This window comes from Eutrigla gurnardus, assembly GCF_963514095.1.
Source record: "Eutrigla gurnardus genome assembly, chromosome: 22".
In the NCBI taxonomy this organism is placed as follows: domain Eukaryota; kingdom Metazoa; phylum Chordata; class Actinopteri; order Perciformes; family Triglidae; genus Eutrigla; species Eutrigla gurnardus.
This window is the reverse complement of record NC_139933.1, coordinates 10,489,977-10,507,483: the sequence shown is the minus strand read 5'-3', so window position 1 is coordinate 10,507,483 and position 17,507 is coordinate 10,489,977. Positions and strand designations below refer to the sequence as shown.

Sequence of the window (17,507 nt, the reverse complement as noted above, 5' to 3'; positions counted from 1 at the left end):
TTCGGGATTGTGTGGGATATTACACAGGACATGAAGCTGAGCTGTGAGCGCGTTCACATCACAGCAACCGCTGAGGTTTAAAGAGCAGCTCTTTGTACGTCGAAACTCTGGAGTACATGTGAGTTGTTCTCATTTTTCTGTGTGGAAATCCAGAAGAAACTCCTCCCAAAGGGGAACGAACACAACGTTTTTATCCTGCAGGAGACATGTAGCTGGGCTGTTTTTCACTGGTGAACTTCCCCAGCAGCTGTTTAGTCCGACTGGATGTCTGAAAGATGAGACTCGGATTTTAGCATGCTTGTAGTTTTGCCAACACCCTTCTCAGCAAATGCAATGCATTGATTTCCTTCAGTGCCTGCATAGTAAATAACTGGATATAATTTTGGACGACTTCTCTTCCTGCGAGCTCCATGTGGCCATTGATCAATATCAGCTAGAACATGATGCTGTTGTGCTGTCCTGGATGATTTCCCTTTTTTTTTTCTCCACTTCTTGAATCCTACATTTCCCAGAGGTGTTCCGTTTGGCTGCTAAGATGCTGAGTGACCACGAGCACATTTACTCCGGTACCGCTTTTGCTGATTGACTGATTTTTCCAAAGCATGTGCAAAGCAAAGCTCAAGCAGGCATGAGACGGCACAGATCGGGGAGATGTGTCAAGGCATGCAGGAGGAATTATGAGCGACTCTACGGAAGACGAGGTGTTACAAGCTTAACGTCGAGAAGAGGAACAATTATGAGCCTTTGCTGTGAGAAAATTGTATTTTATCCTTTATGAGACCTACTGCTGAACGGGAATCAGTGCTCCACTGATCAAATTACTATTTAAATTGAGAACTTCTTCCCTGTGCACTGTGGGAAATCTAAGCTCTTACACTTTGGAGTACCCATATTTTTGATTCCCTTTTGCTGTGGGGTTTTTTTTTACGTTTTCCCTCGAACACCCACAGAGGTCTTTTGTGGGAGGACATTCTTCCTATTTGAAGTAGAAAGTCGTCAACAGGAAGTTTACACTAAATACAAACACATGATTGCTGTTGTTGTCCAAACAACCCCTGTAGTCGCAGCGTTTCCCAGAAAAGCCAAACATCCCAGATCCTCCCCATCAGATTGCATTTAGAGACTGATTTCCTATTGCCGTGGCGATGGGGAGCTCAGCCTCGTCTCTCACCGCGGAGACCGAGTCGGACCACGGCTTCCGCAGCACCCCGTACCCCTCGTCACCCCCTGTGGGCTGGCTCAGGAACAGCCACAGCAGCCCGGTATGGGGCACCACCTTCATCACACGTCAGCAGCAGCACCCGCTGCCTCACCGAGAGCGCAGGTAAGAGCCGACACCGTCCAATCAGCCGGGCGCCAACACATTTCTCAGCCGAGTGCACTCGGGGCACGGAGCCGCCGGCTGGCCTGGCTTGACCAGTTGTTGGAGAAGTGAGACACGGTGTTGTGTTACATGGGAACGCTGCCATTCAAAGCTGTGTGCAAGCGTACAAACGGGCTCCTTTTTTATTTAGGCTCTCGTCCTGATGTTGTCTTGGCTTCAGCATTTGGCTGATGTGCACACACTTTTGTAAACTGACACCGTTCATCGGCGTTGTTCATTTGATAAAGGCACCACCTCCTCCTTCACAGGCTTTTAGAAATACTTACTGTGGATTCAATAACTTCACAGTGATGGATAAAATCCCCGTTTCATCAAAGCTTATCTAATCAAAGCCTGCATTTTTTTATGTTTTTTTATGATGCGCCCAAAATCTGGCTAAGCCGGATTTGCGAACTGAAATCCTGCCATGTTGGTTCCCTCTTAGCACAGCTGTACAGTATGTGCTAGCCTTCACGCAGCGCTGAGTGGATTGCCTGAACAGATAGACTGACCTGACCTCTGCGAGCCCAATAAAAAAATCAACCCGAGGGTAATTACGAGATGAGTTTTGCTGTCATGTTTCTTTTTTATTTATTCTATCAGGCCACATGACAAGCTTTGATTCAGTTTCATTAATTTAGGAAATGATTAAAAACAGTGGGGATACATTATATTAAGTGTCAGGCACTCAGGCACGACTTGCATCTATTGTTTGTCGTCTGCTGTGAATAGAGGGCCCGTTTTCGCACTAAAACCTATTAGGAGTTTCTTGAGGAACACTTTGTTATTGCCCTAACAGCAGCGGCGTTATTGAGTGAGGTGTGTGTCTAAGAGAACAAACTATTTGTGGAAGCGACATGCTATCCATGTACGCCAGAGGTCTTGGCCTATAGTGACACGGTGGAGGGACCTCCTATTAAATATCATATAAAACTGTGTTGCTTATTAAACCCTGACAATAATAATGTAGTGCAGCCTGAATGAATAACATAGAACAAATATATTCTATATTGGCATTTCTACATCACAATTTCACAATTTAACAAATAGGAAGATCTATATTATCTTGTATTCATGTTAATTTGGGTGTATTTTGACATTTTTGGTAGAAAAAAGTTTGGAATCGAATCATTTCAGGGACCCCCTGCAGTAACTCTGCGGACCCCCCACGGGTCACGGACCCGCTGTTGAAGACCTTTGATGTACGCTGTTTTGTCAGTGTCGATTGCGTTAAAAAAATATCGGTTCAGTTATTGTAAGAAAGACTATCTTCTGAATAACCTTTCGGAGCGAGCGTCGACACAGAGGCCCATCACGAAGCTCCGTTTGAACGTGCAGCTCATCCAGCCGTTTTGACTGACTTTCTTCCAAAGCAAGGCCTTCACAGCCGACCCTCACAGACTCTTGCTCAGAAGCACTTCCAGGTTTCCTTCAGCTTCTTGTGCGATGCCATCTTGACGGAGAACAGGCAGGTTGTTATCGACCCCATGTAGTGTATTGAAGTTGTTGCTGAGTCACTCAGGGCATCATGGTCCGGTTGTTAGTTATTGATTTTCAGAGAGCTCCGATCACATTTCCCCACAATGGATGTCATTATTTATTCAGCATCAGTCTCCAGTCGGGGCTTTCATCTTTCTTGATTCCTGCCCGGCCGCTGTCAATGCTTCCCTTGCAGTTGCTCTCCATTTAACAGTTAAAGGCAGTCATGGCGAACCGCTTGCTCACTCTTGGAAGAGTTTTAAAATGTAGACGGGGTGCTGGGTTTGGCTCCAGTGCTTAAACGCGGCTCCATCAACCGTCGCCTCGTGCATGAATGAAACTCCAGCGTAGCTCATGCTGTCAGTGTAGTTTTGCATCATGCAGTCAAGTTGTTTGTTTTTTTTTGTATTCGGCAGACTCTTCCTTCGCGTCGGTGCATCGCTGTAGCAACAAGCCTCTGCCTCCATCACCAATCAGACTCCACCCTCAGTCAGCTGAGCGCACACATGCAGGGATGCACAGTACGCACCCTCTTAGTCTGCTGCTGGGAGGCAGCGAGGGGCGCGCACACATATTCTGACAATAGATGTTTTAGAAATTCCCGTCCAGTAGCACTTGGAACATGCCCTCTTATCTCCTCCCTTCCTCTCTCACACACACTCATTCGTAGTCTTCTGCACACGCACACTGCTGTGTGAGGCTAACAATGTTAGGCAAGCTTTGCTGAGCTGTGACAGAGCATGAAATTTAGAAACAACAGAACACTATGAGCCCAGCTTAACTTCAGCCATTCGCTTACAGTATATTCTGTAATATATTGTCTTATAATATTGCTTTTTTTCTTAGCTCGGAGACTGCCCGGAACAGTCTCGTCCTCGGGTTTAATTTCAATTTGTTTTTCATCCAGCGGTGACCCATTGACTTTGGGAAGTGTTTGTTTGCACTGAATCGGTGCCTCAACTGTGACATTTCCCTCCAGATAACAGCCAACGACAACAGAAGTGTGTTTGTGCGAGCGTCGATCTTCCGTAACGTCAGAATATCAAATCTTTTATCCCAGCCCCATTGTGCCGTTGCGTTCCAGTTGGCCTTTGGAGCCCTCGGAGTTCGTGCCTGCTCTCCAGAGTCGATCCCGGTGTCTCCACTGTCCCGGCGTGATGGATGGCGGCGTTTATCGCAGCTCCATTCCACTGGCTCTCCCTTTAATTGGATTAAAACGGGTCCACTTGAATTCGACCAGCATGGCCACTGGCTGTGTTTATGTCTGAGTTATTTCTCCCCGTCCCTGCCCTGCCTGGCTGTTGCCCGTCTGATGAAGACAGGGCTGCGTCAGGACAGTCCCCGAGCCTCCACAATAGATTTGGCACACGGTCTTCACAGTGTGGCTCTCTTTGGTTGATGCAGCAAGAAAAACTAACCAATTGGCACTGAAAATCACATGATTCCAGATCCCCTCCTCCTCTTGTTGCCATGGAAATCTGTAGCATATGTTCAGTAACCTAATTCCATTGGGCCCCAGATAAGACCGCACATGGTAACCTGGCAGCCTCATGCGAGGGAGAAAAAAACCCCTAGTGCTGGCAAATTGCACCTCTGGAGGAATACAGATAACCAGCTGATTATCCATGTCAGCGTTTAGCGATGTCAGATAGAAGCAATTGGGTTGGAGAAACCTCAAGGCAAGTGGTCTGCCTTCAAGGTTTGGATTTGTGTCTTGGAAAACAGGAAGTGCGGCCCCGCTCTGCGCTGCCTATCTGGGAAGTTTCCCCTGAAGGCAGCGCTGTGTTAGCACTCCTGCCCTCCAGGTTTGGCGGGTTTGGCACCACCGTGCCCCCTGCCATTTCTTCCCCCTTCTTCCTCCCCGACTCTGGAGCTTCCCCGCCAACTTCCTGCTTCGCCCTGTGCCACCGATGTCTGCTGAAACCCAGTCAGACAGTTTCCTCTGTTTAAAGATTCAAATGTCTGAAGCTGTCTCCGCCGTTGACAGAGTCGCACGTCAAAAATGAGCACCGGTCGTGAAATATTCACTGAGGGCACAGCTCCGAGGTCAGCTGCTACGGTTATTCTTTCTGTTTCGTTTTCCCCTCTTTTTTACCAGTATTTGCATTCTTAGTATCTTCAGTCTCTTGTTAGCTCATATCTTATTTTAAATATAGTTCTGGGTTACGAGGGGGATCACAAGCTGTGTGATCATCCGGGTCAGGCTTGCATAAAAATGACATCTTTATGTCATAAAAAGCTTAGCCAGACTGGGATATTCTCATGCATGGCATTACCCTGACGCATAACATTTACACAACAACACCCTTGTTTCTATGGCATCACACCCTTCTCATTATATTCCCTTTTCATCGTGATAGATTACCATTGTTTGGAGGAATGTCTCGGCCTAAGGGTTTTTTTCTCTCCAAAAGACTTAGTTTGGTCTTGTAAGAGTCACAATAACATTTTTATAAATCTATTCTGTCTCATTAAAAAGTGATGTTGTTGATCCGTCCCTTATGACTTAGGCGTCACTGTTACCAATCCCTTGGGTGACATCATCAGGTCTCAGCATGTCACAGCAGAAACTCGTTATCAGCCGCTCAAGTCTGGTGCTCGACTCCATTGTGTTTGCTGTAGCTAATTCATTCTGGAGACCTGTCAAGGTTGAGTAATGAGTCACATTCATGCCACGACATATCACCTGGCAGGTAGAACCGAGGCGGTTACCGTTAATTCTCCCAGTTTTTTTTTGGGCCCTTTGCTCCTCGGCTCATGTGAAAGACAAGAATGAATGCTCGCTCGGGGGAAAATCACTGTGAAGCGGGAAAAGGTTCCTCTGATCTTGTGAGCGAGGAAAAAAAAAACCCACAACGACGTGATAAACAAAACCTTTTTGCCAGTCAAAGTGCTGCATGCAGACTGCATTCATTACTAAAGGGGCGAAAATAAATCCTCAGTTAGTTTCCTCGAGTGTGGTGGAGATTGTGTGAATGCGCTGATCTAATCCCTGTCATTTGAAGTTTTCTGGGTGTGTTTGGATGCAGCAGAATGTTTCAACGTTCATTATCCTTTTTTTTTCGTACAGCTTGTCTGATCTAATAACAAGCTGTGCTCTGTTAAACAAGAACCACCACTCAGTCGGTATCATCATTCTGTCTGCTAGTAATGTTTGCACAGATGTAAAAGTAAAAAAAAAAAAAAAGCAGTAATGCCAGTGGTCTGGAAACCCTTAAAGCCCCTGCAGCTGCTAGCTGTGAAAACCCGAGCCTGCATCCTCGTCACATCTAGTGTTCCAGCTAGGAAACTGGATCATCAAGCACACGATAACCAAGAATGTTTTTACCTGACATAAGCTACAGTATCTGCATCTTGAGCTGCCTGTAAATATTTATCTCGAGGGTGACTCACTTTCTTTGAGCGTGTTGGTTGTGTGTGGTGGCGACATCTGGAGCCCGTCTCAAGTGTGAACCCGGAGTCATGCAATCACACGCGGCCTGTTAGTAAGCACTGATAAGACGCTCAAATAACAACTCCGATGCATCATCAACAGACCAACGTTTATATGAGATAGGAACAAGTAATAATGCTAATGGACGATTAGGTGATGGAGTACAACACAAGTAGGAGATAATAGCAGACTGATTAAAAGGCAATTATGATATGGCTGGGCCTCAGTACCGTTATGTAAATATCAATCTATAATGCATTTAGCTGCATTATAAAACATAATAGTAACACTGAGGCTTGCAGGAATGTATAAGGCTTAGTTGAGTCCTTAAATTGCTATATCTTGCAGCCCAAATATTTAATTGCAAATTACCTGGAAATGTGTGAAGCTGATGTTTGATGTTTTTCCCTTAAAAATGATAATTTAATAGGTTTTGAATCTGTTTGTTGTTGCAGCAACCTGTTGGTGCGATTGGACATAGTTCTCTAATCTGTTAGAAGACATATTTTCTTATGGTAATTTCTCTGCCGTGCAAAATATTTATATATCCAGCGGTGTATGGATCGGCTCCATTATTAAGTAGGAGCAGCCCCATAGAGGCAACCGGGTCCAACCACTAATGAGTTGATTTTGCAAGGTTGCAAGTTCAATTTACTGGGGAAAGTAATTAAACTGTACAAACACACACCTGGCAGCTTTTTACAAGACACACGTGACAGTACTTTTCTGTCAAGTACGTTCTCGTACTCAAAACACATTGCATTTAAGAGAAGACGCATGGAAGTGTAATTGAATCATTAGTTATTAGTATAAAGGGCAACAAGAGAGTAGACAATAAAAGATTAATCCTGACTAAGACATTCCGTGTGGTTACTCGTGTTTACAGTCGAGGCTTTGAGAAACCTTTTTTTTTTTTTTCACAATTTCAAAAGCACAGCCAGTCACAAGATGAACACTCATGGAAGCCCCGTGTGGCACTTACTGTGCACTTCACAGCCCATGTGTTGTATAAAATCTATGAAATGCTGACTGCTCTGTTTGTTTAAGTCTAATGTCACGATTCATTTATCAGACAGCCAAGTAGCTGTTTGAATTGTAGAGGAAGGATTAATAGTCTTAACATTTTTGTCCTTTGGTTGTGTTTTCATGTTCTTTGTCTTTATATTTGAATGGAACCAAAGGGATGTCTGTACTCTACAATCAGATACAATATCATCTATGATAATACATAAAAAATAGAACCCGACATTTAAAAAGGAAAAACGGTTAAATGTAAAAGTTAAAGCAGCTCAGACTTTTTGTCACGTTTAATCATCCAGGAAGTGAACTCTCAGCAGAATATATAAATACACATTAACGGCTGCAGCTTCTGCTATCCCGATGACAGTCACTTTCGTTGTTGATGCTTTGTTTTTGTAATGAATGTGCAAAGCAGACACACTCTAGTGGCCAAGGAAGGCACTGCGCTTCCCCCCCTCGGGCCCTGGGCTCAGGGCCAACCTCGGAAAGGCTGTGCTAATGACTGTCGCACAAAGGCCAAATGTCTCACAGCGACGCAGGGAGCTGGCGAGACTCAGCTCAGTTGATCCTGCAACCGACTTCAGGATGTGGAAGGAATCCAAGGTGCCCGTGATGGGCGGTTTGTAGACTCCGACCTCAGCATTTCAGAAAGCCTCTCTGTACATCGTGGATCCTATATATCTCTCTCCTCCGTCTGTTTCCCAGCTGCCCTTCTCTATAAATCCTGAACACTTCCTTGCTGCCAACTAAGTTGTTAGACTTTAACTTTTTCCATGATTTTACCGGTTTGTTTGTTTGTCTTAGATGAGCGCTGGAGAGCTCTCCTTCGTTGCGTCCGTCCCGTGGAAGTGCTCTCTGATTGTTTCACCCAGCGATGCGTTGAGGAATTGGCAAGGGGTCGTTGATGCTCTTACTTGAATTAATTTAGACTAGGAGCAGGTAGTTTATGTGCAGCAGGCTGCAGAGAGGGGCCTCATTGTAAAAAAGATGGCTTTTCTAGAGGTGAGCTCTCCCTCTCTTCTCTCTCTCTCTCTCTCTCCACTGTAAACTATTGGCCACTCGCCCAGGTCTGCAACACTGAGGAGCCGAGGAGCTGAAGTGGGCACTTTTAGAGCGCATCCACTGAGCACAGGGCCAAGGACAAAAGGTGCGTGAGTGTGTCCGTGCACATACGTGTGTTTGTACACACGGAGAAGCATCCTTTAATGCCGGGTTCAGGGATCGCAGGCTGTAGTGGTTCATCGTCCGCTGCAGGCATGTACTGTACATACGACTCGCACTCATAATGCGTCATTTCAATCGGGGGGCCAGCATCACGGATTGCACATCCTCACGCGTTCCTCACATTTAATAGGCGGCGTGCTTACAACGGACGATAACGAGATAATTAAGCGAGATATTAAAAACATTCCTTGTGAGGCTGATCACTTCAATGAAAAGCTCACACCGGGCGCCGCCACAGACATAAATATAATGAATTTGCGATCCCCCCGCGCTCCGCCGAGAACCAAATCAATTGCTTTGACAAAGTCTCCACGCGGCTGACACCGTGACTTTGCTCTCTCGCTCGAGATGAAAGAGGCCCGACAGTTATGAAAATGGCCGCGGGGATGAACCTGTCATCGAGCATGAGGTGCTGACACTCGCCGCCGCTGCTTGTTGTCGTCCTTGCTGTTTGCAGCCCCTCAGAAAGGCGGGTCTTTGGAGAGCTAAGCGCAGCGGGAACGTGTGCCATCATTGTCATCTAGCATGGGGGCCGCCACTTAATTCAACCGCATTTAGGCAAACGTTAGGCAGGGGGGGGGAGATGGGATGTGTTGTAGTCTCACGCGGCACACATTGTTTGGGGATGGATGAAATATTTTCAGGGCATACCAATTAATTTTCCAGCAATCGATTTTCATGCTTTTCAAATTTATATTCAGGGACTGATACTGTTAATGTTTAAGGTCACGACCACTCAATATTGCATAGCCACCGTGGGATGGAAGACGAAGCAAAACAAAGAGCTAAGTACCGATTTCCCACTGTTTATGTGTCTAAGCGGAGAACTTTGTTTTGCCTCGTTTTGCTTATTGTTATCGTTGGGCGGCCGAGTTTCCTCCTCACTCAGCGGGCCCTGGTTTATGTTGGAGTGCTGACTCGAGCCCCGGACAATGAATGCGGTGCTAATGGCTCCTGACATAAAGCACCGGGACTTCTACTTCCATACTTTTGCCGCCCTGGGGATGAGGACACGCTAAGCCACAAATGCAGTTGGACAGTGCAATAAACAACTATGCTATATCTACAAATAGATAGAGCTACAGGCCTGGAGACACACACACACACAGAGTCCCTGCTGTCATTCTCCAATACCTTAGGGAGCACGAGAGGTGAGGACAGTGTGCTGGGAGCTGGAGGTTTTCAGTAAGAGGTTCCTCTGGGTTCTGAGTATTTACCTGGTTTGAAAGGGTTTAATGGAGTCGAACTGAGGGCAATTAGCTGGCCAGGACTGTGCAAGAAGAGCAAGATAGGCCAGCCAACCAGCAGTCGCACTTACAAGACAGTGCTATACTTCATCCATGGAATTAAAATGTCACACGGACTGTAAGGGTTGATTTTTTCCCATGTCCTTACGGGAAAACAACGAAGGGTTATCAAAATATGTTTTTCATGGAAAATTTTGTAACCACATGGATTACAAAGAGCCACAAAACAATTTTCCCCATAAAAAGCCTTTGTGAAAGCAGCCTTGGATTTGCACACTTTGCCTTTTTAACCAAAATAATAATAAGGCATAAATGCGACCAGGTCCACAGGCCCGGCGGTCGTTTTGTGGGCAACATTTTTGGCCACAGCGATCGATGCGAAGAGCATTCGCAGTATTCTAGCTCTTAGCACCGTGCTCTCCAGTTCCCACATTACCATCCCTGTGTTGGTGTTCACACATGAGCGGCTTGAGTGACAGTGACATTTATGGGCTTGTCCATGCAGCAACCCCGTCAGTCCCTCGGGGCCGTCCCTCTCCACCCCCCCTCCCCTCGCTCTCTGGAGATATCCAACTGTGCTGCTTCCCTAATACACCCACCATCAATATGTCAGATCGACTGAAGGGCAGGCCCGCAGAATAAACTCTACGTACAAGTCAATCCCCGATAACAGGCCGCTTGAAAAGAAAGTTTAAGTGAGGTATAGCTTATTATGTGTAGGTGGTGGAGGTGCAAGTAGCCTGACTAGAAAACCTGACTAGAAAGAAAAATTGCTTCTGTATCAAAACTTTCTAAAATAGATTTCTTTTTTCACATTTTTTCATATTTGTACCACTGATAAAGTTGTTGAGTATGGAGGGATTTGTCTAAAATATGCCAAAGTCTTAAAGTGCTGCCAGAATTAATAACCTCATGCATTCAAAATTAATCAGGAAAGGATTGACATGACCTCGAGTCGCCCCATCTGCCCTGCATTAGCTGAGCAAAAGGGGAGAGAAGTGCTCATATGAAGTGGAAGAGATCCCACGTGTTTTTTTTTTTTTTTTTTCATTCTAATAAGCATCAGTCAGGAGGGCCGAAGGAAACGCTTTCCTTGGTATTCTGGGGCAACAGCAGCCTCTTCTCCTGTGGCTCCTCCTCTCTATGGTGCTGTCTTCCTGGCTCTAATCATGTGGCCATTGTGTATGGATTTACTGCCCTCAGAGCCCCCAGGAGGGAGATTTGATTTTTCCCCTGCACTGGCTAATCTTTCCCTCTCACACTCCATTTTTCTTTTCTAATTCTGCCTGTCTCTGCTCTTGCAGTCTCCGATATTTTCGCTGTCCTCTCTTCCTTTTTCAGTTTACTGGGAGGCGTGTATTTATTATTTTATTCTCTGACCCCATCTTTCTTCTGTTTCCTCAACAAGGTTCTGATTATTAGTCACCGAAATGCTTCAAATGATTGGAATTATCGCTAAACTATAGCAGTTTATGGCTGACTCATTTGTTTGTTGAATTTGTGGTTGACTCATTGTTTTTCTGTTTTCCAGCCACTCTCACTCTCCTGGCTCCATGGCAGCAGCAGTGCGAGGCACTGAGTGGTCATGTGGACGCTGTACCTTCTTGAACGCCGGCGCGGCACCCCGCTGCTCCATCTGTGAGGCGCCACGCCAAAAACCTGACCTGAACCAGATCCTACGGCTCAGCAGCACCGAGGAGCACCGCTGGGCCTGCCCCCGCTGCACGCTCAACAACCCCCAGGGATCCGGGGCCTGCTCCGTCTGCGGCTTCGGACCGTCCCCCGCCACTCACACGCCTCCGACAACCACCATAGCTGCCACTGCCAACGGCCTCCCGCCTGTCCCGGCCGAACCCCCGACGCCTTCCGTCATCCCCCCAGTTCTGCTTGAGCCCCACGGGCAGCATCCCGCTAAGGAGGAAGTGCTGCGGCGGTCTGAGAGCAACGGAGAGGTGTGCATCCTAGAAGGGCAGCACCCGGGCTGGGCTTGCCCTCGCTGCACACTTCACAACACGCCCGTGGCGCTGTCATGCTCGGCCTGTGGTGGGCCCAGGAAACTGTCTTTGCCTAAAATCCCCCCCGAGGCACTGGTGGTACCTGAGGTGCGCACTCCCGTGCTGGGGTTTCCTGTCCACACAGCAGGGGCGACCCCGCTTCTTATAGACCTAACTGATGACTCTCCCCCGGCCCCTCCCTGTGATCCTCAAGAACCTCCCCATGTTTCACAGTCCCTTTCCTCCCCCTTTACTTCTTTCTCCTCGCTCCAAAACAACCCCGTGCCTCGCAGCAGGAGAGAGGTGCCCCCTCCAGGGCGCCCACCCAACCCTGGTACCAACACTCCCAGCCCCACCTCCCCTTCATCAGCCGGTGTGCCACCCCAGCCTGGCCCTCAGCGGCCGGCCAAGCCCAAACACGCCCAACCCCAAGAACCCTCGTACCCCAACAAGCGCCTCAGTATCTTGGAGGAAGAAGATCCTCCGCACCACCCGCTGACCCCCCACCTCCCCGTTGCTTCTTCAGCCGCCCCCACCTGGAAGTGCCCTAGCTGCTCTTTGCTCAACCCATGTAACTCGTCTAAGTGCGACACCTGCCGCTCTTCGCGGGCCGGTGCTGACCTCATTGACCTTGTAGGCTGCGAGACGGTACGATTCACCCCCGCCAGCCCCTCCAGTCCGGACTTTAGCACCTGGGCCTGCTCCAAGTGCACGCTGCGCAACCCTACAGGTGCACCCAAGTGCTCGGCCTGCGGTTCTTCCAAGCTGCATGGTTTCCAGGAGCCCCGCTGCTGTACACACTGTGGCACCGCATCATGCTCCTGCACACCTTCCTCATCCTCCTCGGGTCACAAAGCACGGAAACAGGCCCGGGGCTACCCTTCGTCCTCCTCCGCTATTGCGTCTTCTAGTTCCTCCTCCTCCTCCATCTCATCTAGCCTTCAGGAGAAGGTGGGACAGTGGAGCTGCCCCGCATGTACGCTGCTCAATGACATCAAGGCCAAGAACTGTGCGGCGTGCCACACGCCGCAGCAGTACCTCACCCTCCGCAAGGTGGTCAAGCCTCTCAAGAGGCGGGAGAGCATGCACGTCGAGGCCCGGCGGCGAAACGACGAGGGCGAGGCCAAGGAGCTCTGGGAGAATATAGTCAGCTTCTGCAGAGAGGTAAGGAGGAGCAGAGAGCTGTGGCTGGGAAACACAAGAAAACAGCAACACTTTCATGAAACATGGCTGTTTGTGTGTCATTCGTAAAAGTTATCACTTGGTATTGACTTTGCATCATCTATATAGGGGGAACAACAAACGGGTCATTTTTCATGTGTCGCTGTTTTTCTTTGGCTTCCCCGGGAAGTCAAAGTCTGCTTATGTCGATGTGCGATGAGTCACCAGGTGCACATTGCCTTTCAGAGCACAGTTCCCTTGGTGTAATTCCTCTTTTTGTTATGTCTCTGGCATTGTTCCCACTCTCCCAATCTCTGTAATGTCAGAGAAATGCTAATAGGCTTTATCATTGCCTCTGTTTGCACTCGCTTCGTTAGTCGAGTTTTCAGCGGCCAGCGGGTGGATCTTTAAAAAGGGGCCGCAGATACAGAGCATACTGTCAATGCAGTCACTAAGACACTTCACTGAATTCTGATTTGGAAATTCAGAAGTCTGGCTCTCAGTCCAGTTTCATTGTTTGCTCTGATTTGCACTTTTTGGAATGCAGTGGTTTTGTGACACACTGCCTAGTTTGAGTCAGACTCTCTACTTCCTGTCCTCACAAACCACAATGTAAGAGTTCCCATTTAGGAGAGTGTTAGACTACTTAATAGTATTCATCTTACTGTATAATAGCAGACATTTCTGTGAGAGATAATAAAAAAAAGATAATCATTCAGAATGTGATTTCTGTGAACTTCACTGCATCAAGTAATTTGAGGATGAGAGCTGTTTTTCCTCATTAAACAGACAGCACACTGACTTAAAAAAAAAATCAATATACACTGTGAAACTAAACATTTTCATTAAGCGGCGTAAATGTCAGATGGGAAAAGTAGAAAAAAAAGTAATTAGGCCTTGTAATTATGAGCTTGTCCGTCTTCATAACAACCTCAAATCACGACGCGTTTTAGCCGCTCCAACGCCTCGGCATTTAGAGTTCAAAGATCAGAAAGACTTTGAGATCAACCGTGTCATTCACGAGCCCTGATTGGTCACAGCTGTTTGAAGACACCGAGGCGTCTCCCCTAGCAACCATAATTAAGATGTGATCACCTTCTCATGTGGCGTCTTTGTGTCCGACCACTCCATGCTCACTTGCCCTGCAACACTGGACCCTTTTGATGGGCCTGTATTATGTTGTCATGGATATGCTATTCAGGGCTGTCAAAAGGCCCATTTTGTTAAAGGATGATGCTAATGAGGCAAACCTGATTAGGCTAATTACACCTGGGCATCGCTCCGATTCGGGTTAGTTTATATTCTTTGGATTTATTTGGTCGTCTCATGCGTGCCCATGTACGACTCCGGCAAGGCACCTATTGGCCATGTTTACAATAGCATGAAGTGTGCTTCTGAATGCATTATTAATGGCTTCTTTGAAAGTTACCGGGCTCATTGCTGCGAGCGTGGGAGGGAAGTCGGCTCAGTAGGAAGTAAGGATATGAGAGATGCCTCTTCCCCACCTTCCCCTCCCCTTTTCCCCCCAATTTAAGATCAACATTTAAGCTAGTCTTTCTTTTATCGTCTTTCTTTTTGCTCCTACAAATATATTTCAGGCCTCGCTCTCTCTAGCTCTGCCCCTCTGCGCTCTTCAAAGTACTTTCCCCTCTTCATCTCCTTTTTATCCCCCCCCCCCCCTTCCACATCACATCTATCCTCGCACGCTCATCCAGTTTTTTTTTTCCTTCTTTCCTCCACTCTGCTAATATCTCAAAATATGCTTTTCCCCTTGCCACCCACCGCACCCCCTCCACCCCCATCCCATCCTCTCCACACGACTGCACTCAATTCTCCAGTGTAGCAGTCGATGTGTGGATGCTTGCGTGTGTGTGTGTGTGTGTGTGTGTGTGTGTGTGTGTGTGTGTGTGTGTGTGTGTGTGTGTGTGTGTGTGTGTGTGTGTGTGTGTGTGTGTGTGCTAAGGTGAACACAGGGGCTGGCCTATTTTTAGCAGCGGAGCTGGAGAGGAGAGGAGCAGAAATGATCCGCTTCCCTATAGTGAATGCAATCACTAACAGCATCAACTGCTGCAGCTCGGTTTTAAGGGTCAGGGGGATGAACGGGAGGTAGAGTCGGTAAGCGAGAGGAGGCTAGTCTTTCTAATCCATCACTGTCAAGGCGTTAACAGTTGGCTAGCACCAAACACCGGTCGTGAGAATTTAATAATGATTAAAGCTTCTGGTGTAGCCTGTTACAGGGCGTGCGTGGGCCGTCTGAGCACACGAATACAGTGAAAGTTTTATTTTATAATTAGTTTAGTTCAGTTTTTTTTTTTCTAGACTTGTTGGATTATTGCAGATGATATTTCTGATGAAATACACTGTATAAATTACTCAAGAATGTGTCCAAATTGCAGCAATCAAGAGACCAAAAGTCACGGTGTAAGAAATATTATTCTCTCGTCTTCTGCCTCCTTGCCTTCTACTCTCCTTGATTGGTTTTCTGAGCGAGAGGTGTGTGTGTGTGTGTGTGTGTGTGTGTGTGTGTGTGTGTGTGTGTGTGTGTGTGTGTGTGTGTGTGTGTGTGTGTGTGTGTGTGTGTGTGTGTGTGTGTGTGTGTGTGTGTGTGTGTGAGAGACACTCACTGTGGCAGGCGAGTAAAAGCTACTAACAGCCATCAGCGCCGCTTGTGAACTGTAAAACCCAGCGTGGCTGGAGCCGGTTCCTCTGTTCCCTCTCCATGTCACCCTCTGGGGGAGCAACACAGAGATGCTACGTGGCAACACATTGACTTTGATTTGTTCTATTTTCACGTCTTTTGAATTGCTCTCGATGCTACTTGTTGCTTTTCGCCACACGGAGGATTTTATCCGGGGTTTCGGGTTTTGCACGTCGTACCAGGCCGTTCTGGGACGCTTTTGTTTTGGGTTTAATACAGTATGTGTGCCACTTCCCCGGCTCTACACTTCCTCGTCACTACATTTTTCAGAGATCAGTACATTGTCTGTACATGTAGATATCCAGCTCCAAGCGTACTATCCTCACAAAAAAAAAAAGGCCGCCTCTCTTAATGCCTGTCAGTTTCGTGTAGTCTGGGAGATGGCTGGAAGGCAGCAGCGGGTTTTTTCTGAGCTCAGCACCAAATTGGCTGATTGCTGACTGGTCTCATTTGCATGCTGGCAAGTGCCCAGCGATAGAAGCAGAGACAGAAGCACCTGCTTCACTGGACGAGGGCAGTCAGCTGGACTTACGCTGGCAGACGTCACAACACCGCTGCCCCGAACGGCGGGAAATAAATGCTTTTGTGTATTATTATGTTATTCATCCTCGGACAATCAAAATGTGTTACTTTCAAGGTTGGTACTAATGTCTTAAACCAGAATGGAGTTGTCCCTGAGAATGAATCTCAGGGACAACTCCATTCTGGTTTAAGATGCTGTAAAAAGTCATATACCACTCTATGCCCCAGATGAGAATAGGCTAATTGCAGCATCAGCAATCCCTTCAGACCTTCTTGGTTACTGTAGCTATCCATCCATAATAACTAAGAGGCTTTTCTTCTTATCTTCCCAAATGAGGATGTTTGGGGACTTCATATAAGAAGTATTATCTGTAGTAATATCTGTGCTGGTTAAGAGGAGATGACTCGTTTATGTACAGTTTAGTTAGAAGTTCAGCCTCCGTATGTGTCCATAAGCTTTCCCCCCTCCACCTCTGTTGTAAATCCACATCTGCCCCCCTAAGCCTGCACAATAAAAGCCAGCACAAGGGCGATACGTAAGCCGGTGAGCTACAGAATCGGCAAAGCTACATGGAGACCCTGGATGGCCGGGGTGGCGAGGCGGCGTGGAAGCGATTCGGTCTGGTAGCTAATGCTGCTTCAACACTACAGAATTGGATTGCGGGGATGGCGACTAATCAATTCACTTCACTGTGAGCCAGCAGCGGGGCGCCTGCATCGCATTGCCCCTTCCTGCCTCGCAACAAAACCGACCCACTTTCCGACACCACAAATGGGGAAACCGGATAGGGGTTTGCGTGCGTGGCTGTCGGCCCTCTCGGGTTTGTGTACAGGAGAGTTTTAGATAGCAGATAGTGTGTCAGATTGGGTGTCTCCAACTGTTAATGTATCCATGTAGTCCCGGTCCGGTGTACAGTCAGAGAGGCAGCTGCTTTTCACAGAGTCCACAGTGTCATTTTAAATGCCCCAGCGCCCTGCAGGGAATCTGCCAGTTTGAAATGTTTGAAAGCGATTTGCATATGTGTCCCGTATCCCGGCTGCCGCGCGGCGCCACATTCGGCCCCCCGCTGTGCAGATGTGTGATGCCCACTCTTACAGCGTGTGTGTGTAACAGTGGAAGTGATTCCGCCTGCCACATGACTAGATGTGGGAGGCGGTAGTTTGTCCTTGTTCCACCCCGAATCGAGGGCTCATGTGGCGGCCTGTAGTTGTCCCGTATTAATCATCTTGCAAAATATGTCATATTTGAAAAAGCAAGGGAAGAGATTATGAGTTGCTCCTCAAAGCTTCCAGTGTTTGAAAAGCTTTATTTTGATTCCTTTGGGCATGATTTAAAAAATGTTTTTTTTTTAGATGATATTTAGAT

General features: G+C 47.4%; 1 protein-coding gene across 1 annotated transcript in view; it reads left to right on the top strand.

Moving 5' to 3' along the window:
- The first annotated feature begins 1,067 nt into the window (after positions 1-1,067).
- Positions 1,068-17,507, top strand: part of capn15 (calpain 15) — a 30,562-nt gene continuing 14,122 nt past the window's right edge. The window contains exons 1-2 of the mRNA XM_084040738.1: positions 1,068-1,324; positions 11,298-12,924. Coding sequence (XP_083896864.1) covers positions 1,146-1,324; positions 11,298-12,924 — 1,806 coding nt within the window. The 5' untranslated portion in view covers positions 1,068-1,145. The remainder of the gene's footprint in view (positions 1,325-11,297; positions 12,925-17,507) is intronic.